This window comes from Nanorana parkeri, unplaced genomic scaffold, assembly GCF_000935625.1.
Source record: "Nanorana parkeri isolate BGI_ZX_2015 unplaced genomic scaffold, ASM93562v1 scaffold1426, whole genome shotgun sequence".
Lineage (NCBI taxonomy): Eukaryota > Metazoa > Chordata > Amphibia > Anura > Dicroglossidae > Nanorana > Nanorana parkeri.
Genome location: NW_017307694.1, coordinates 114,577 through 135,426, shown reverse-complemented (window position 1 = coordinate 135,426; position 20,850 = coordinate 114,577). Strand labels below are relative to the sequence as shown.

The 20,850-nt window shown below is 45.4% G+C and overlaps 2 protein-coding genes across 2 annotated transcripts in view; both read left to right on the top strand.

Moving 5' to 3' along the window:
* Nucleotides 1–20,850, top strand: part of LOC108798192 (oocyte zinc finger protein XlCOF7.1-like) — a 44,800-nt gene that overhangs the window by 8,464 nt on the left and 15,486 nt on the right. The window contains 2 exon segments of the mRNA XM_018569920.1: nt 5,429–6,004; nt 16,935–17,473. Coding sequence (XP_018425422.1) covers nt 5,429–6,004; nt 16,935–17,473 — 1,115 coding nt within the window.
* On the top strand, nt 1,592–3,051 carry LOC108798205 (gastrula zinc finger protein XlCGF53.1-like). Its single transcript, XM_018569935.1, has 2 exons — nt 1,592–1,717; nt 2,714–3,051. Exons 1-2 carry the CDS (start codon nt 1,640–1,642, stop codon nt 2,897–2,899), a joined length of 264 nt encoding a protein of 87 aa, XP_018425437.1. The 5' UTR covers nt 1,592–1,639; the 3' UTR covers nt 2,900–3,051.

Here is a 20,850-nt window from a genome sequence, read left to right as displayed (position 1 = left end):
GGGGGGGGGGGGGGGGTCATGTCACCTCAACAGATCATCATCTTCCTGCAAGTTCTCTGATGTGTAGAACATTAGATGGGGAGCTCCGCAGGGGCCGATGGCACTGGTGACATATTCTCCGGAATACCTCCACCAATTCTTGTTTAATAGATATACGCCAGTTTATGAGCAATCTTAAGTGCTCTGCAGCTTTCACCCACAGTCTCCAGCTGATTGCCATGATGACCAGATCTTCATTCTACACAATGTCATTGGCTGAATTGACATACTCAGTTGGAATAAGGGCCAGAGTGGAGTATAGAAGTTGATGGAGGAAGTTAAGGCAGAGCGGGCTACACTTTCCACTTCTCCTCCCATCATTGGCTTTTGTCAGTGGTGGAAAGGTTGCTATGGATTGAAGGCTTTTGTCAGTGGTGAAAAGGTTGCTATGGATTGAAGGCTTTTGTTATCGGTGGAAAGGTTGCTATGGAATGAAGGCTTTTGTTATCGGTGGAAAGGTTGCTATGGAATGAAGGCTTTTGTTATCGGTGGAAGGGTTGCTATGGGTTGAAGGTTTTGTCATTGGTGGAAGGGTTGCTATGGGTTGAAGGGTTTGTCATCGGTGGAAGGGCTGCTATGGTTTGAAGGGTTTTGTCATCGGTAGAACGGTTACTATGGGTTGAAGGGTTTAGTCATCGGTAGAACGGTTACTATGGGTTGAAGGGTTTAGTCCTCGGTGGAAGGGTTGCTGTGGATTGAAGGGTTTTGTCATTGGTGAAAGGGTTGCTATGGTTTGAAGGGTTTAGTCATGCATGGTAGGGTTGCTATGGGTTAAAGGGTTTAGTCGTCAGGGGAATGGTTGCTATGAGTTGAAGGGTTTAATCATCAGTGGCATGGTTGCTATTGGTGGAATGGTTGCTTTGGGTTGAAGGGTTTTGTCATCAGTGGAATTGTTGCTATGGGTTGAAGGGTTACTATAGGTTGAGGGGTTTTGTCATCAGTGGAAGGGCTGCTATGGTTTGAAGGGTTTTGTCATCGGTAGAAGGGTTGCTATGGGTTGAAGGGTTTAGTCATCAGTGGAAAGGTTGCTATGGGTGGAATGGTTGCTGTGGGTTGAAGGGTTTTGGCATCAGTGGAAGGGCTGCTATGGGTTGAAGGGTTTTGTCATCAATAGAAGGGTTACTATGGGTTGAAGGGCTTTTGTCATCAGTTACTAACCCCTCACCCTGTGCAGAGGGCACTTCTCTGCTACATGCCCAGTACGTCACCCAACAGCTGTTCGTAAAAGTTCCACCCTTTGTTTTCAGGCCTCTCAGATATCTAAGGGTTAGAGGACACCTAACATTGTCATTGTAACGTTGTCACCAGGTAAGTCACCATATTGTCCCTGTCATGCGAATCTCAGACTTTGAAAGGGGATTCTGAATGTTCTCAGGCATGGTCATAAGGAATCAGGTTACTCTGTACGTATATGTTCTTCCTATCTGTGACACCTGCTATACTGTGCACTTCCTCCTTCTATTTCGCTAGATAAATGCTAAAACCAACACATCTAAGCTCATTTCCTCTACCCTTACATATGTTCATATAATTGTTTCCTTATTGCAGGTTTAGAAGTAGAAAAGATTTATGAGGAACTCATCTAGGAGACCACCCAAGGATGGAAAAAGCGTGCAGTCACATGACTGAGAGGATATTAGACCTAACCTTGGAGATCATCTACCTGCTGAATGGAGAGGTGAGGAGGATTCTGGGAGGGTCACAATACATCACTCTTGCCTCTATTCGTAAAAGACAGACATGGCTGAAGGATTAATATTTGACCGTATTGACAAAATTTGTGGACACCTGACCATCACACCTATCTGATCTTGTTGGACATACTATTCCAAAGCCACGGGCATTAACATGAATTGGGCTACCTTGTGGCTACAATACCCTCAGCTTTTTTTGGAAGTCTTTCCATGAGATTTTTGAATGTGTCTCCGAGAATTTTGCCCATTTAAGCACAAGAGCATTTGAAAGGTCGGGTACGAAAAGACTTGGACTGCAGTTGGCATACCAATGCATACCAGAGTCATTGAGGCAATGACCACTTGAGGTTCTCCCCACCAAACATGTGAAAGCATGTCTTTATGGAGCTGGCTTTGTACACGGGTCACATCAAAAAAGGGCCTTCACCAAACTCTTACCACAAGGTTGGAAGTGCCCAGTTGTCTACAATGCCTTTGTATGCTGTACTATTAAGAGTACCCTTCAGTGGAACCACCTAAATTTAGTCATTTTAAAGGCCGTGACACACTGCACGCGAAGCAGCGCGGAGCGGTGGCGCGCTGCCTTTGCGAGCAGTGTGTCATGTCACTTTCTTCTCGGCACCTCAGCTTGCGAGAGCTCGCAGAGCTGAGCGTGCCGAGATGAACAATTTCAACTTCAGCCAATCGGCTCGCGCGTATAAACCGGCGCGACGGGATGCGACGTCTGGCCGGTTGTTACAGACGAGCCGATTGGCTGAAGGTGCAGTCAATCATCTGACTGCACTCAGCTCACACACTGCACGCGAAGCTCCGTGCCGGATAGCTTTGCTTCGCTCTGCACGGCTTCGCGTGCAGTGTGTCACGGCCTTTAGTGGTGTCTGCATACCTTTGACCATATAGTAAAGATATTGAAATGCACTGACCATGTTTAGTCTGATTTGTATGGTATCATAACTTTGTGTTTTTTTCTCTAAATATAGAATTATATCGCTTTCAAGTTATCTGATGGCTTGGTGGCTTCCAACGTGATGAAGAAGCAAAGCCCTACTGTAGATCGTCTATCTCATGCCATGAGAAAAAACTACAAAAAGGTTCAAGAAGTCACCACCAAGATCATTAAGCTGCTGATGGGAGAGGTGAGAGGTGCCGGGAATTCTGGGACATGATCCAGGAACAGACAAGGGATGTGTCTGGGTGGTGACTGTATCATTGTGTGTGTCAGGTTCCTAAAAGGTGTCAGGATGCCACTAGCTGTTTCTCCATGGAGGAGTGGGAGTATCTAGAAGGACACAAGGATCTCTACAAGGATGTCATGATAGAGAACCGACCGCCCCTCACATCACCGGGTAAGAGGAGACTTTCATTTCTTGAGTATTGAGGATCCACCTAGATACACACATCTTCTGATATAAAGACATAGAAACAATAGACAGACACAGTATAGAAAATGTAGCAGGTTGCTCATAATTGAAATGGGATCTGCTCCGTTTTCCTCTTGTAGACGTGAAAGCCTTCACCACTCTTTTAATCACCCCCCCATGTATTTAGTCAGTGTGTGTGTGTGTATCCTACAGATGGATCCAGTAACAGAAATACCCCAGAGAGATGCTCCAGCCCCCTATATTCTTGGGACTCCACACAGGAACATCAGGAGATCCCTCAGGATGATCAGGTAACATAAAAAAACAAGATTATTAAAGCCCTCTAAGGCTGATGCCATACGGATGACCCTACTGCTGGTGACATATTGCCAGTGGCAAAGTCACGCTCCCTTGCTGGCCTGGAACACTGGCATCTCTTCTTTGCTATCGAGGTATGTCATGGAAGCGACATCTCGTTGGCCCAGGCTGCAAGGAAGCAATCCTATAGTAAGCAAGCTCTTAGTGATCCTGATGCTGGTGAGTTGTCACCAACGTCAGGATCACCTATGTGACATCCGCCTAAAATGACTTTTAAGAAATACCTCTCAGGACTTGAATCCTAGATAAATGGTTGAATTTGTCCTCTAATAGAGGAGTTCTTAGAAGCAACACAGCTTTTAGGTTTAGGAAGTAATAGGACAGCTGTTAAAGGAATTATTATTTTTCAGGAGGTGCTAGATGTAGACCGGACTGATTGTAGAGCAGAAGCTAAAGATGAAGCAGAAGATCCGACTGTGAGGGGTGATGAGCCGTGTAAGGAGGAGGAAACCCCTCCAGAGATCAGCACAGGTGAGTAATAAAGACCTACTCTCTGTGGTCTCTCATACATCTCAGTACAGGGGGCTTCACTCTCATCTTTATTCACAGACACCAGAGACATTGAAAGGAACATCAAAGTGGAGGAGGAGGAAGAGGAGGAGGTTGAAGTAAGACAAATCAAGATTGAAGATGAGGAAATTCCTTTGGAGATTGGCATGGGTAAGTTATAAATTCAGAAAAAGCTCTCAGGTTCTCCTTGTTGAGCCACGATGGAAAAAGGAACTCAACCAAAATGTCTAATCCATTTTTCTAGACACGTTAAATCTACCTTTCTTACGGTATCACTTCCATCCCTTGAAGAGTGTTACTTCATGCACTGAGCATACAGGGTTTTATTCAGTTTAATAACAGAGATATGAGTGACATCATGTGACCCTCCCAGAATCCTCCTCACCTCTCCAGTGAGGTCTGTGTTCTCTCTGTATCAGTAGCAGTGGTCACCAGGAGAACTCATTCCAACCAATACTGAAAACTAAAGTTTTGGCTTTAGATACCCTGAAATGTAAATTAAACTTCTGCACATTGTTTCTGAATAGTACAAACTAGGTTTGCACCGATACCGAGTATTTGAGGGAGTACTCGCCCAAATGCTCTGATACTTCCCTCCATACTGGAACCTCCGGTCAGAGAAAGATCTCCCACTGACCAGCAGTGCCTAGGGAGCAGGGGAGCTGGCTTCCTTTCCAATCAGAAAACCAGGCGGCACATTATAACTCGCCTCCCGGCTTCCTGATTGGCTAGGAAGCCGGCTCCACTTGTTGTTAGGCATCCTGTCTAACAAACAAATCAGGAAGCCGGGCGGCACATATTGACTTGCCTCATGGCTTCCTGACCAATCAGGAATCCGGACGGCACCTCATGACCCACCGCCCGGCTTCCTGATTGGTCAGGAAGCCAGGCAGCCTCGGCAAGTGAAGCCAGCGTTCTTTCGATAGAACACCGGCTTCCCAGGCAAGCAGGAAGCCGGGAGGCAGGTCATGATCCGCCGCCCGACTTCCCGATAATCGGCGCACACTGTACCGGTATAGGTACTCGGTATCAGTGAGCACCAAAAAAAAAATATTGGTACTCTATACTGGAAAAACTGGTATTGGTGCATCCCTAGTATAAACCCTCAATTTATGGACAGTGACCTTAAAACATTTCCTATTCCTCGTCCTTTTTTTATTTTCTGCAGATGGACATTCCAATGGGAATAACCCAGAGGAATGTGGACCTGTCTCTCCAGGAATGGAAAATGATATCAGACATCCTCCAGGAGAACACCCCATGAGCCAAAATCTCCATCCGGTCCTTCCCAGTGCGGACCTATCAGACCCCTCTATACTCGGGGCCAGTCTTCCTGGTCACTCATATCCCATCACCCCGCATACGGATCACAGAGGCGGTGAAATGTTCCCATGTTACGTCTGCGGGAGATTTTTTACCCAGAGGGCAATACTCATCTCTCACCAGAGGAATCACACCCTGGAGGGACCCTTTCTTTGTTCAGTATGTGGAAAATGTTTTTCCAGGAAAGCATATTTCATCGACCATGAAAGGACTCACACCGGAGAAAGGCCCTATTCATGTTCTGTATGCGGAAAATGTTTCAATCAGAAGTCGGCCCTCGCCACCCATCAGCGGATTCACACGGCTGAGAAGCCGTATCCCTGTCCCGAATGCGGGAGATGTTTTACCCAGAAAGCCCATCTCATAATACACCAGAGGACGCACACAGGTGAGAAGCCATATTCCTGTTCGGAATGCGGGAAATGTTTCAATCAGAGGTCATCTCTTGCCACCCATCAGCGAATTCACACGGGAGAGAAGCGATATCCGTGTTCGGAGTGCGGCAAATGTTTTTCCCAGCTGGGAACTCTTATTACGCATCAGAGAATCCATACTGGTGAGAAGCCGTATTCGTGTTCCGACTGCGGAAAGTGTTTTACCCGGAGAACCTACCTTACCGACCATCAGAAGACTCATACCGGTGAGAAGCCGTTTTCATGCTCCGAATGTGGAAGGTGTTTTAGTCGGAAGGCCAAACTTGTCGAACATCAAAGGACTCACACGGGGGCAAAATCATAATTTTCGGATTGTGGAAAACGATTGACTGAAAGTATTTAACTCGTTTCTGTTTGTCAGGGAAGTTTTTATCAGTAAACTTACTCTGGTTAGACAATATTAGGTTCACTGTAGCATTAAACTGCTTTCAAAGAAATTGTCTTATAAGTCATTCACTCTATGGCCAAAGGTTTGTTGACACGGCACATCACACCTACTGTACATGAGCTTGTTGTACATCCCATTCCAAAACCATGGGCATTAGTATAGTGTTGCCCCTTTCCCCTCTTTGCAGCTATAACAGCCTCCACTCTTCTAGGAAGGGTTGCAAAGAGATATCAGGAGCTGTGCCCATCTAGCCAACAGAGCATTTGCGAGGTCAGGTACTGTTGTTGGATGAGAAGACCTGGCTCACAGGGTGCAATTTTCCCAAAGATGTTAAGAAAGGTTGAGTTCAGGGCTCTGTGAAGGCCACTTGAGTTCCCCCACACCAAACTTTTGGTGCCCAGATTTTGGAGGGTGTCTGTGGGAAGCTGTGCCCATTCAGCCAAAAGAGCATTTGTGAGGTCATCTACTGACGTTGGATTAGAAGACTCTCCATTGTCTTTCCATTTCACCCCAAAGGTGTTCAGTATGGTGGAGGTCAGGGCTGTGTGTAGGACACTTGAGTTCCTCTACACCAGCCTGGTCACACCATGTCTTTATGGAGCTGGCTTTATACACAGGGGCACAGCCATGGTGGAACAGAAAAGGGCCTTCACCCAACTGTTACCACAAGGTTTGAAGAGCACAATTGTCTACAATATCTTTGTATGTGGTAGGGTTAACAATACCCTTCACTGGAGACACCTGAACTAAAACATTTGGATGGGGTGTCAACAAACTCTGTGAGGTCAGGTGCTGATGTTGCATGAGAAGACCATGTTCCATTTCATCCCAATGGTGTTCAGTAGGGTTAGGGTGAGGGCTCCTGGAGTCTACAAAGCTCATACTTGGTCAAACATTTGTGGACACCTGACCATTACACATTATGTTGGATATCCAATTCCAAAAGCATGGACATAAATATGTAGTTCCCACATCTTATTTTCTATCTATAACAGCCTTTACCCTTTCCACAAGATTTTCAAGTGTGTCTTTTGGAAGCCGGGATCGGGTGCTGATGATGGACACAAAGCCAGCTCCATGTTTTAATGGAGCTGGCTTTGTGCACAGAGGCACAGTCATGGTGAAACAGAAAAGGATCTTCTTCAAACTATTGCCACAAGGTTGGAAAGGCACAATAGTCTAACATGTCTTTGTAAGCTGTTGCATCAACAGTGCTCTTCACTACAAACAACTAAAGCCAATCATTTGGATTGGGTGATGTGAAGTCAGGTATTGTTGGATGAGAAGACCTGGCCCAATGACATTCCAGTTTATTGCACAGATGGGCAGTAGGGTTGAGGTCAGGGCAGCGGTAGAACGATCACCATAGCGACCCAGGGGGGCCTGGCCAGGATGAGGAACAAAGGGGTCCACCTGATGCTGTCTGGGACGCTATGGCATCTCAGACTGCTGGCTGTCACTGGCAACTGTCAGTGATCTGTACAGCGGCATGTTCCTCCTTACAGCCGCTGCTGAGTCAGTGACAGCCAGCAGCTGCGGAGGAGAAGGCTGGGCCTAGCATCGGCAGCAGAGGAGGAGGGGCCTGGCTGCGGGGGAGGGGGGCCTGCCAGCGACCGAGGAGGAAGCGGACAGCGGATCGGGGCTGACAGGTAAGAGGTGTGCAAGGGTGTGACCAGCCCACCTGAGACCCTGCAGAGCCCACCATAGAGAGCCTACAGTGGTCTCTGCAGGGTCACTCTCAGGTGGGCTGTTTGGGATATCAGGTGGGCTCTGCAAGGGGTCTAACTAGAAATCACAGGGCCACATACAAAATTTTGCTATGGGGCCCTGTGATTTCTAGTTACGCCCCTGGGTCAGTGTTACTGGAGCCCACAGAGACTGTACTGAAACTATGTGGCAAAATGTTTGTGGCACCTGACCTTGACCATCATTCCTACTGTGTATTAGCTTGTTGAACTTCCCATTCCAAAATCATGGGCATTAATATTCCAACCCTTTGGAGCTATAACAGCCACCACTCTTCTCTAAAGGCTGTCCACAAGATTTTGGAATGGGTCTTTGGGAATTTGTCCCCTTTTGTGAGGTCAGTTACTGATGTTGGATGAGAAGACCTGGCTCACAATTGGTGTTACAATTCATCCCAAAGGTGTTCAGTAGGGATGAGGTCAGGGCTCTGTGTAGGCCACTTAAGTTCCTCCACACCAAACTCATCAAACCATGTCTTTATGGAGCTGAAAAGAGCCTTCCCTAATCATGTCAGCACAAGGTTGGAAGAGCGCAATTGTATAAAATATCTTTGTATGCTGTATTATTAACAGTACCCGTGACTGAAAACACCAGAACTCAATCATTTGGAGGGTAGGTGTTCGTTATGTGTTGAGATGAAGGAGTGAGAAGAACATTACACCTGTGAATACAGCATTGCCAAAAACAGAAAAAAAACTTGTATATCATAGACAAGCATACGCAGAGACTAGCATTGCACCACAGCGCCACCTACAGCTCAAAAGGCATATTGATACATTAGTATATGCTGTATTTCCAACAGGTGTGACGGTCAGGTGTCCTCACACTTTTGGCCATATAGAGTATGTAATTTCCTGCTGGGCACCAAAGGAAATAATAATAGAAAATAAAGGTGGCCACCATTAGGCTCTGGCAGCAACTCTCCCTGGGCCTTAAAGCAACAGTCCTTCATAAGGTAACCTCTGACAAACTGAAGCAGCAGCAGGTTCCAAGAAGGAAGGGCGATACCTGGAGGAGAGCCACCAAAAAAATAGTAAGACAAAGTCCATACAGAAGAAGTCCCACATGGAGGCTGCAAAGTGACAACCACTTACCCACCAGGCTGTGCAGTGCCAACGATAAATGTCAGGGCAGAGCAGAAACATTGGAGCTGTGAGATTATGACTGAAGGTTCCTGAGTGCTGTGCTGAGGGATAATGGAACCATCACCACCGCCTGCTTCTGGGAACCTTCCCTCTAAGAAGTGACTGTACAGGTGTAACTGAGCGACGAGGAAACCATTCAAAGTAATCATAATCCATCCCTGCTAAGAGAATACCAAATGTATCCAATCCCTCATTCCATTCTCTCTCCTCTGTTCCCCCCTCTCTCTTTTCTTCTTACTCTCCTTTCTTTTTCATCTCAATTTTCTCTCCTCTACTCCAAATTATCTTTCCTTTCTCTTTATCCTTTCCTCTCATTCTTCTCTCCTCTTTTCTTCCTCCTTTCCTTTCTCTGTCCTTCCCCTTTTCTCTCTTCTTCTTTTTCTCACGTTTCCTTTGTCTCTCCCCTTCTTTCTTTATTCTTACCTTCATGTCTCCCTCTTTTGCCCTTCCTTTCTCCTCTTTTCTTTCTCCTTCCCTGTCTTCGTCCTTCGTTTTTACTTTCCTCTTCTTTCTTTCACTTTCCCATTCTTTGTGCTCGCCTTTCTCTATCCTTACCTTGATATCTACCCTCTGTCTTCTTTTCCTTTCTCTGTCCTTCCTCTTTTTTCCTTCCTCTCTCCTCTTTTTTTCTCATTTCTCTGTCCTCCCCTTTGCTCTCTTTTTTTCTCACTTTTCCTTTCTTGTTCTTTAACTTTCTCTTTTCCTACCTTTATTTCACCCTCTCTTGTCTCTTCATCTGTCTGCCTCTTTTCTATTCTTTCTCTTTCCCCTTCTCTCCTCTCTTCTCCTTTTTCTCTTTTCCTTTCTCTCTCTTTCCCCTTTCTCACATTCTTCTCTCCTCTTTTCCTTTTTCTGTCCTTACCTTAATCTCTTTTCTACTTCTGTCTTTTTTCCTTTCTCTCTCCTCTCCTTTCTCTATCATTACCTTTATTGCTGCCCTCCTTTCTGTCTCCTCATCTGTCTAACTCTTTTCCTTTTTCTCCTTCCCTTTCTCTCACCTTCTTCCCTTTCCCTGTCATTTTTCTTTCTTTTCCTTTCTCTCTCCTCTCCTTCTCCTTTCCCCCAGTTTTACTTTTATATCTCTCCTTTCCCTCTCCTCATCTGTCTACCTATTTTCCTTTCTTTCTCTCTCCCCTTCTCTCCTCTTTTCCTTCTTTCCTTTCTCTGTCCTTGCCTTTTCCTCTTCTTTTTCTCGCTTTTACTTTCTCTCTCCTCTCCTTTTTTTAAACCTTACCTTTATATCTATTCTCCTTTCTGTCTAATCTGTCTACCTCTTTTACTTTCTCTCTTCTTCCCCTTTTCTCGCTTTTTTCTCTCCTCTTTTCTTTCTCTGTCCTCACCTTCCTCTCTTTTCCATTCTCTCTCCTCCCCTTTCTCTATCCTTACCTTCGTATCTCTTCTCCTTTCTCTCTCCTCTCTTTTCTCTATTCTTACCTTTATATCTATCCTCCCTTCTGTCTCCTCATCTGTCTACCTCTTTTCCTTTCTCTTTCCCCTTTTCTCACCTTCTTCTCTCCTCTTTACTTTCTCCTCTCCTTTCTCCAGTCTTACTATCTCCTTTCTCTCTCCACTCTTTATATCTCTCCTCCATTCTGTCTCCTCGTCTACCTCTTTTCTTTTCTCTCTCTCCTCTCCTTTGTCTCTTTTTTCATTTCTCTCTCCTCTCCTTTCTCTCTCTTTTCCTTTCCATATCTGCTCTCCTTTCTCTCTCTCTCCTCTCCCTATCCTTTTCTTTATGTCTCTTCTGCTTTCCATCTCTTCATCTGTCCTTTCCTTTCTCTCTCCTCTCCTCTTTTCCTTCTGCTCCTTTCTCTCTCCTCTCTTTTTTCTCTTCTTACCTTTTATATATCTCTCCTCCCTTCTGTCTCCTCATCTCCTAGGTGTGTTCAGTCCGCTAGTCACAACTGTGTTATGTAAAGTTGGCGCCGTGATACGGTTTTGTTTTGAGCGTTTTTTATTTATTTGACGCACTGTACAGCACTTTTGTAAATAGCAAACACACCGCGGATTGCAAGAGGCCACTGGACTGGTCTCCGTGACCTAAATAAAAGGCTTAATGAATCATCATCAAAGATTATTGACAATAATTGTGAAAAGTTGAATTAACTTTTTATGGGCGTGTTTCAGCCGTGATAATTGCTTTTTAAGTATGTAATAATAATAAAAACGTGAGACAAAAAGGAACCTTTGCAGTGGGTAACCACCCAAATTGTCCTAAAGTGATATAGATGAATTACTTCTCTAAATTGGTGGCAAAAATAAAACAGTCCTTTCAAAAGGTTTTAATCTTTTCGTGCATATCTTGCAAGCGGAATTAAATGGTTACTTTCCTTCTTTCAACGGTACTGGGTTTAGTCTGTCCAATAATCCCCAAGATGTCCACTGGATCATTTCCAGGTAGATCTTTGTATGGGAAAGTTCTTAATCTAAAGGTGCCCATACACTGGACGATTCTCGTACGAGAATCGCGGGAAATCCCGTGATCGTACGAGAATCGCGCAGTATATGGAAGGCGTGCGACCGTTTCTAATGTACGGTCGCATGTCTTTTGTATATCGAGCATGTTGATATACAAAAGACGTAAACATGATCGAGAGATCACTGCCAAACGGGCCGGTGTGGGCACGCGCACACTGCCCGTTCAGCATTGCAGTCATCGGAAGCCCGCCCCTCAGCGGGGCGGGCTTGCGATGATCGCAGGTACGATCTGCCTGTCCAAGATGGGCAGATCGTACATTTTTTTAAGAACTTTACAACCCTCGCAAGACAAATGTCTTGCGAGGGTTGTAAAGTGTATGGGCACCTTTAATTTTCCAGCTCCTTCTTTTGTCTCCTGATCAGGCAATCAGGCGTGGTTCTCTCCTTCCACTCCGATTGACTGGTCTCACACCGCCCGATCCGGAGGAAAAACTGCCTTTAAAAGGAAAAACTGCCTTCATCTCTCACAGCTGAATGCGGCTAACGCTCAAACGCTCTGAAAATCGTTATTTCTGTAAGTGCATTTTAACCTTTTACGAATAAATATTTTTAGTTATTGCACTTAGAGAGTCTTTGTCTCCTCCATTTTTCACTGTGGGATACCATCAGGCTAACGACTCCGGCTCGGGCTGTGTGAGACCAGTCAATCGGAGTGGAAGGAGAGAACCACGCCTGATTGCCTGATCAGGAGACAAAAGAAGGAGCTGGAAAATTAAGATTAAGAACTTTCCCATACAAAGATCAACCTGGAAATGATCCAGTGGACATCTTGGGGATTATTGGACAGACTAAACCCAGTACCGTTGAAAGAAGGAAAGTAACCATTTAATTCCGCTTGCAAGATATGCACGAAAAGATTAAAACCTTTTGAAAGGACTGTTTTATTTTTGCCACCAATTTAGAGAAGTAATTCATCTATATCACTTTAGGACAATTTGGGTGGTTACCCACTGCAAAGGTTCCTTTTTGTCTCACGTTTTTATTATTATTACATACTTAAAAAGCAATTATCACGGCTGAAACACGCCCATAAAAAGGTAATTCAACTTTTCACAATTATTGTCAATAATCTTTCATGTTGATTCATTAAGTATTTATGGATTAAGTCAACGTTTGCCTTATTTCACGGACCAAGCAGGTCTAAATATTTCATGGCCTTCACGTTTAATATAATTCTGTTTTGATTGATTGAACACTTGTATTTTCACCACACAAACTATACACATACCTAATTATTGGTTGATTGGCACACAAATTAAATTTATGATCGATTTATACACCTAGAAGATTGATTTGCCCCATTAGACCGAGCGCAACACACTTGCAACTCAATATCTATCCAATACACAAAGTTGCGGCTGATCTATTTAGATAGTTAGACACATAATCCCAGCGCAGTGTTTTTTGTTCTATAAATAAAAGGCTGCTCGCCCCATGAGGCATAGCAGACACTACTTTTATCCGGCTTGCTATACAGTATATAGGCATTTATTCCATTGTGGGGGATAGATGTCTGAGACGCTTCCAATGCTCACTGACCCAGAGTAAACACTAGATGGCGAACATTTCTCAACTGAGCTCAAAAAATCAGCAGCCATTTTCTTGTACCCAGAGTAGGAGACATTATGATCCAATACACTTCCTGGAGGGTTGTGAGGCTGGAGATGTGCACACACTAAGGAGGTAATGATGTTTTCTTGTTATGAGCAAAGGGAGTCTCAGCATTCTCTATGGAATGGATGGGGGCAAAATGTCATGTGATCATATGGATCAGGTCATGTGTCATCTATACAACACACAGTCAGGGGTCAGCTGGCTGTGCACTGGGGGAATTGGTCACCTCTGGTGTATTGGGGTTGCCACAGAAATGTTAGTAAAGAGGTGATTTGTGGTCGTTTTTTGGTCAGAGGCTGATAAATGGTGGATTGTTGAACGCAGGACACTAAGGAGCAGCATAACGCAGGAACGCTCTTGCATAGCGCAGTGCAGTAAGTAGATGCTCCTCGGTGGAGCCAGTTCAGCCTTCCTTGCCCATTGGCACCCACTGGTTCTTAAATATTACTCCCACTCCAGTCATATGAGCGCCATTGTGTCCCCACTTCGCACCAGATACTTTATCCGATGTATATTTTTACACATTATTGCATTCTTCTCTTTTCAGATATTTGCTCTCGTAGCTTGTTCATGTTACATTTCTTTAACATTTGTTCCAGCCAACAAAACTGGTTAAATTAATTGAAGCCAAAACACTCCATAAGGAAAGACTACAAAACAGATGACCTGACTGGAGATGGAGAAGGAGGGGAGTCACACCAGAGAGAGGATATTGGACCTCACCCTGGAGATCATCTACCTGGTGACCGGAGAGGTGAGGAGGATTCTGGGAGGTCACATGACATCACTCTTATCTCTATTAATAAGATACAGACCTGACTGGAGAGGTGAGGAGGATTCTGGGACGTCACATGACATCACTCTTATCTCTATTAATAAAACACAGACCTGACCGGAGAGGTGAGGAGGATTCTGGGAGGTCACATGACATCACTGACCGGAGAGGTGAGGAGGATTCTGGGAGGTCACATGACATCACTCTTATCTCTAGTAATAAAACACAGAGCTGACAGGAGAGGTGAGGAGGATTCTGGGAGGTCACATGACGTCACTCTTATCTCTATTAATAAAACACAGAGCTGACCGGAGAGGTGAGGAGGATTCTGGGAGGTCACATGACGTCACTCTTATCTCTATTAATAAAACACAGAGCTGACCGGAGAGGTGAGGAGGATTCTGGGAGGTCATATGGCATCACTCTTATCTCTATTATAAAACACAGACCTGACCGGAGAGGTGAGGAGGATTCTGGGAGGTCACATGACGTCACTCTTATCTCTATTAATAAAACACAGAGCTGACCGGAGAGGTGAGGAGGATTCTGGGAGGTCACATGACGTCACTCTTATCTCTATTAATAAAACACAGAGCTGACCGGAGAGGTGAGGAGGATTCTGGGAGGGCCAACATGACATTATGTAAAACAGAACTGACTGGACGGCTGTTAGATATTGTAATGAACTGACAATGCTTATTTGTGATGCTTTTGTTTTAAATAAAGAATTATATAGCTTTCAAATTATCTAATGGATTGGTGGCAGCCAACTTAAAGAAGACCCAAAGTCCTCGTATACAGCCTCCATCTCACTCTCTGAGAAAGAACAACAAGAAGATTCTAGAAGTCACCGAGAAGATCATTGAGCTGCTGAGGGGGGAGGTGAGCGGTGCCGGGAATTCTGGGACATGATCCAGGAACAGACAAGGGATGTGTCTGGATGGTGACTATATCATTGTGTGTGTCAGGTTCCTATAAGGTGTCAGGATGTCTCTGTCTATTTCTCCATGGAGGAGTGGGAGTATCTAGAAGGACACAAGGAGCTCTACAAGGATGTCATGATGGAGAACCGGCCGCCCCTCACATCACCGGGTAAGAGGAGACTTTCATTTCTTGAGTATTGAGGATCCACCTAGATACACACATCCTCTGATATAAAGACATAGAAACTATGTATTCAGTCAGTGTTTGTGTTTCCTACAGATGGATCCAGGAACAGAAATACCCCAGAGAGATGTCCCCGTCCTCTGTATTCCTGGGATTCCACACAGGAACATCAGGAGATCCCTCAGGCCCGTCCTGTGTATTCCCGGGATTCCACACAGGAACATCAGGAGATCCCTCAGGCCCGTCCTCTGTATTCCCAGGGTTCCACACAGGAACATCCGCAGATCCCTCAGGCCCGTCCTCTGTATTGCCAGGATTCCACAAAGGAACATCAGGAGATCCCTTGGGCCCGTCCTCTGTATTCCCGGGATTCCACACAGGAACATCAGGAGATCCCTTGGGCCCGTCCTCTGTATTCCTGGGATTCTACACAGGAACATCAGGAGATCCCTCGGGCCCATCCTCTGTATTCCCAGGATTCCACACAGGAACATCAGGAGATCCCTCAGGCCCGTCCTCTGTATTCCCAGGATTCCACACAGGAACATCAGGAGATCCCTCAGGCCTGTGCTCTGTATTCCTGGGATTCCACACAGGAACATCATGAGATCCCTCAGGAGGATCAGGTAGATGGAATCCCAAACTGAATATTAAATATCATCTCTTCTAACAAGCAGACCCATGAAACATGTTCAGTTATAAAAACACAGTAATATGGTTCCATGCACATCAACAGAAGTAAGATAATGTTTCCTCCATTGCTGTGAAGATATGTCTGAGGCACAACTATGTTGGTCCAGTTGCATTTGATCAAACAGGCTTCCTAAAATAATTTTTGGTAGGAGAGTTCCTCCCCAGACCTAAGAAGTAAACTTCACCTCATATCTCTTAGATAGCAGTTTAGGGGTACAGTCATGACATTTTGAAGGACATTATTTAAATCATCATTGTCTTATAGGTAATGCTTAAAGTAAACTACAGTGATTGCAGAAAAAAAACTAGAACGGAAGGAGAAGATCCATATGTGAGGGGTGATGAGCCGTTTAAGGAGGAGGAAATCCCTCTAGAGATCAGCACAGGTGAGTAATAAACACTAAATCCAGAAAAGACTCCCAGATTCTCCTTGTTCAGTCACTACAACAATCTCTTCTTCTCCCCCCTCCTCTGTCAGTAGACAGTAATGGGGGGACGGAATGTGTTTAGTGGGGGGAGTCAGGAGCCATCAGCCTCTATTAGACTCCGGCTCTCCTCACATCATGTAATTGTGTGTTACCAGCCAAGAGACGTGACCAGTCTCCCCCACACACACTCTCTGGGGTCTCTCATACATCTCAGGAGGCTTCACTCTCATCTTTCTTCACAGACCCTGGAGACACCAGGGACTTTCAGAAGGACATGAAATCTGAGGAAGGAATAGACGTGAAGATTGAAGAGGAGAACCTTCTTAAAGAGATCAGCACAGGTGCGTAATTTCTCAATAAAGAAAAGATTCTTAACTTCTCCTAATCAGCCTTTTCTTAACCCCTGAAACTCAGGCCTGAATTCTGCGTGCTGTTCTAAGCCACAAATCCTGTTCTTGTATCGGATTGCTGGTCAGACGCGTGTGGGAAAATATTGCTCCCAACACGATTTTGTGTTTAATGCTTTTTCAGTCGTTCCCATCCTCTTATTTTCTCCAGATGAACAACACATAGGGAATAACTCCATAGTCCTTCCAGAGGGTGGAAGAGAAGATGATGACTTCACAGTGGATTCTTTCGAAGAAAGTGCCATTACCACATATCTTCATCCAATACTTTCCATTGCAGATCTATCAGCGAATCCCTCTACTCATGGGGGGAGCTTTCTCCAACACTCCCCTCCCGTCACGCAACAAACAGATCACAGAGGGGGTGAAATGTTCCTGTGTTCCATATGTGGGAGAATTTTTGCCACGAAGGAGACGCTCATCTCTCACCAGAGAATTCACACAGTGGAAAAGCCGTATTTGTGTTCCGTGTGCGGTAAATGTTTTACGCAGAGGTCGTGCCTTACCCTCCATCGACGCATTCACACGGCTAAGAAGCCGTATCCTTGTTCCGAGTGCGGCAAATGTTTTACCCAGATATCAACTCTTATTTCCCATCAGAGAACTCACACGGGGGAGAAGCCGTACTCGTGTTCAGAATGTGGCAAATGTTTTACCGTCAGTTCAGTCCTTACCAACCACAAGAGAATCCACACGGGCGAGAAGCCGTACTCATGTTTAGAATGCGGCAAACGGTTTGCCCGGAGGGCTGACCTCAATATACACCAGAGGATTCACAGCGGGGTGAAACCGTTTTCATGCTCAGAATGCGGGAAATGCTTTTCGGTGAATTCAGTTCTTACTAGACACATGAGGACGCACACGGGGGAGAAGCCGTATTCATGTTCGGAATGTGAGAAAGGTTTCTCCCGGAGAGCACAACTTATTGCCCACGAAAAGGCCCATAATGGAGAGTAGCCGTGTTCATGCTCAGTGAATTCAGTTCTTACTAGACGCATGAGGACGCACACGTATTCATGTTGGGAATGAGGGAATCGGAGAACTCGTACGGAACTTGTTATCAGAATGTTTTTCTGAAACAGCAAGATTTCAAAGCGTTTATAGAAGGAGTCCACCCATCTTTATATATTGTGTGCCGGAGAAGTTCTAGTAGGAAATCAAATCTGGTGAAACATGAGAAGGTCCATGCAAAATATGTATACTGTATGGCAACATTTTTTGGACACCCAACGATCACACCTTCATTAGCCTGCTGGACATCTCATTCCAAAATCATGGACATTATTTTGGAATGATCTCCCCCGCCACCTACTCAATGGATATAACTGCCTCCATTCTTCTGAGAAGACTTCCTACTTGATTTTGGAGGGTGTCTGTGGGAATTTTTTCCCCATTCAGCCAAAAGAGCATCAGTGAGGTCCTCATGTTGGAGAGGAAGATCTTGCTTGAAATTGGCATTTCAATTCATTAGGGTTGAGGTCAAGACTCCTTGCAGGCCACATGAGTTCCTCCACGCCAAACTCATGAAACCATATCTTTACAGAACTGGCTTTGTACACGGGACAGTCATGGTGACCAGAAAAGAGCCTTCTACAAATTTTGGTAGTGCACAATTGTCTAAAATGCTTTTGCATGCCATAGTATTAACAAGATCCTTCACTAGGGACACCTGGACTCAATCATTTGTAAGGTTGCCACATAAATGTGGAAATAGGTAGGTATGATATTCAGTTGGTCCTCCCGTGTATATAAAAAGCTCCACATGTATCATATTTTCTGAGCCTTATTAAAAACAAATCCTTGAGTGTATGTTTAAGTTATTCCTCGATCTGTTTTAATATCACATTCCTGATAATGGGCTAATCAGAACCAGAGAGCTTGTTGGTAATAGAAAGCACAAATATGACCTCATCAGAGTGCTGCTATTCCTTCACTATCCAATCACAGGCTGAGTGCTCTTTAAAAAGGCAGCTCTGCAGCTCCCTTCCATCTCTTAGGAATTCAACACTTCACTCTTGGGGAACGTCAGAGTGAATGCCCTTTTGTTTAGCGTGATCATGCGAGGAATTCGAACTGATGCATGTCTCAGCTTAAAATCAATTCCTAAAGTTTATTACCTCGTACACTGCTTTATATGCTTTAAAATTATCATTATTCTGATGGCGCGTACACCTAAACCTATAAAACGATCTCCAGAAAAGGCCAATTAGTTCTTGCTGAAGCCCAGTACTTGTTTACAGTTTACATTCTTTAGAAAGAGAAAGTCAAAAAAGAGAGAGAGACACACAAGGTGGTTTAAAAACAAGATGGCTGAATATAAAAAGAAAGATTTCATATATACACTTTCTTTCACAAGTTCCATCACTACAGGACTCAGCAGTGATAATAGGGTTGAAGGATGGAACCATGACACTCCCAAAAGTGTTGAATGCTAAAAAGGAAAGTAGGAGGCACGGGTCATCAGAGGGGGGAGTATAATACCTCTTCTATTGCAGTAAATTGACCTTTTGATTAATTTAGAGCAGGGGTGCTCATTAGGTCAATTATGATCTACCAATCGATCGCAAAGCAAACACTGGTAGATTGCAATCGGCTCACTGACCTGAGCTCCCTCCCGCGGTGCTAATGCGGCTGAATGTGCCAGACTCTGCAGACGGGAAGGGGCGGGACTTCTCCCAGTCTGCAGCGTCGGATACATTCGGCCACACTATCACCAGTGCGCGGTGGGACGTCCCTCCCAGTTTGCAGCGTCGGACACATTCGGCTAGGGCAGCGCACGTGAGAGAAGAGTCGGGAAGCTGCTGCAGTGCAGGTACGGATAGAGAGCCAGAGGAAAGAGAGAGAAGAGACAGCCAGAGGAGAGAAAAAGAAGAGACAGCCAGAGATGAGAGAGAAGATACAGCCAGAGGAGAGAGAAGAGACAGCAGAGAGAGAAGAGACAGTCAATAGAGAGAGACAGCAGAGAGAGAGAAAAGACAGTCGGAGGAGAGAGAGAGAAGAAACAGCAGAGAGAGAGAAAAGACAGCCAGAGGAGAGAGAGACAGGAGAGAGCAAGAGCAGAGAGAGAAGAAACAGCAGAGAGAGACGGGAGAGAGCATGAGGAGAGGGAGAAGAGACAGCCAGAGGAGACAGAGAAGAGACGGGAAAGAGAGAGAGCGGGAGAGAGAGAGGCAGTAGTCCCAGTAACTATTTTAATGTGCTTGTTTTTTAAATAAAAGGTGTTTTATAAATCTCCAGACAAAAAACTGCGGCCACCCCTGATTTAGAGGTTTGGCCGGTTCTCCTTCATAAATGACAACCATGGTCTGGCAAGGAAGGCTTGAATCAGGAATAAGTCCAGGAGAGAAGCTTGATTCAAATATTCACTAGATCCATCAGAACGTGATAAAACACGATGGCTCCGGTGAGGCGACTCTTCACCAAATCCTGTTAGAGAGGGACAGAATTGAAGATTTGCATATATACAATCCAATAACCCTGCCAAGCAAGATAGTACAAGAGTCCAGAACCTTTTAATAATAGAATGGGTTCACGTATGACAACACAGAACCACCAATGTGTTTCGGGGCTACGCTAATAGCGAATCTTCTCAGAAGCTGCATACAGCACGAGCCAGTTTAAATAGCAACCAGCTTCTGACAGCGTGGGAGTTGGGAGGCTGCGCTCGTCGGTGGATCCAGGCAGAGGTGAAGCTAGACATTGCGTCACCCGGGGCAAAGACTCAGAGTTCCCACCCCCGGGGGACAAGTTCTCCATCCAAACATCAGCGGGGCACCTCCTGATCCACCACAGGGGTGAGGCTTCAAATCGCCTCATATTCCAGTGTAGCCTTCTTAATTTAGAAGCTGCTCCTGGGCTCACTTCTATTTTCCTGGCAATGCCCCTTATAATCTGTCATGGAGGAGAGACATGAATGAAGTGATTTCAAGCCTCACCTCCATGGTGGATCAGGAGGGCCGTCTCCGCACCAAAAGAAAGAGCACAGAAGCGGATCTAAAGACACTGATCCACCACGGAGGTTCATTACGCAGCTAGAGGCCTTGAAATCCCAGCAATACATTATACAGCAATGTTGCTCTGGGGTGGTGGCCTGATGTCTCCAGGGTCTCAGGAGGGCAGTGTGCAGTTTCACCAGGACTGTGCGAGGGAGTCTAAGGCTGGGCGGCCGAGTCCAGGCTGGTGCGGCCTGTGGGAAGGAGGAGGATAGAGGAGATGTGTGGCTGGCGCTGTAATTGGGTGCTGCGAGGTCGCCCTAGGCTGCCGTGAGGTCCTCAGCAAGCATGGGACCTTACAGCAGCCAAATGGTTTTTTTAAGCACCGATATCAGCAT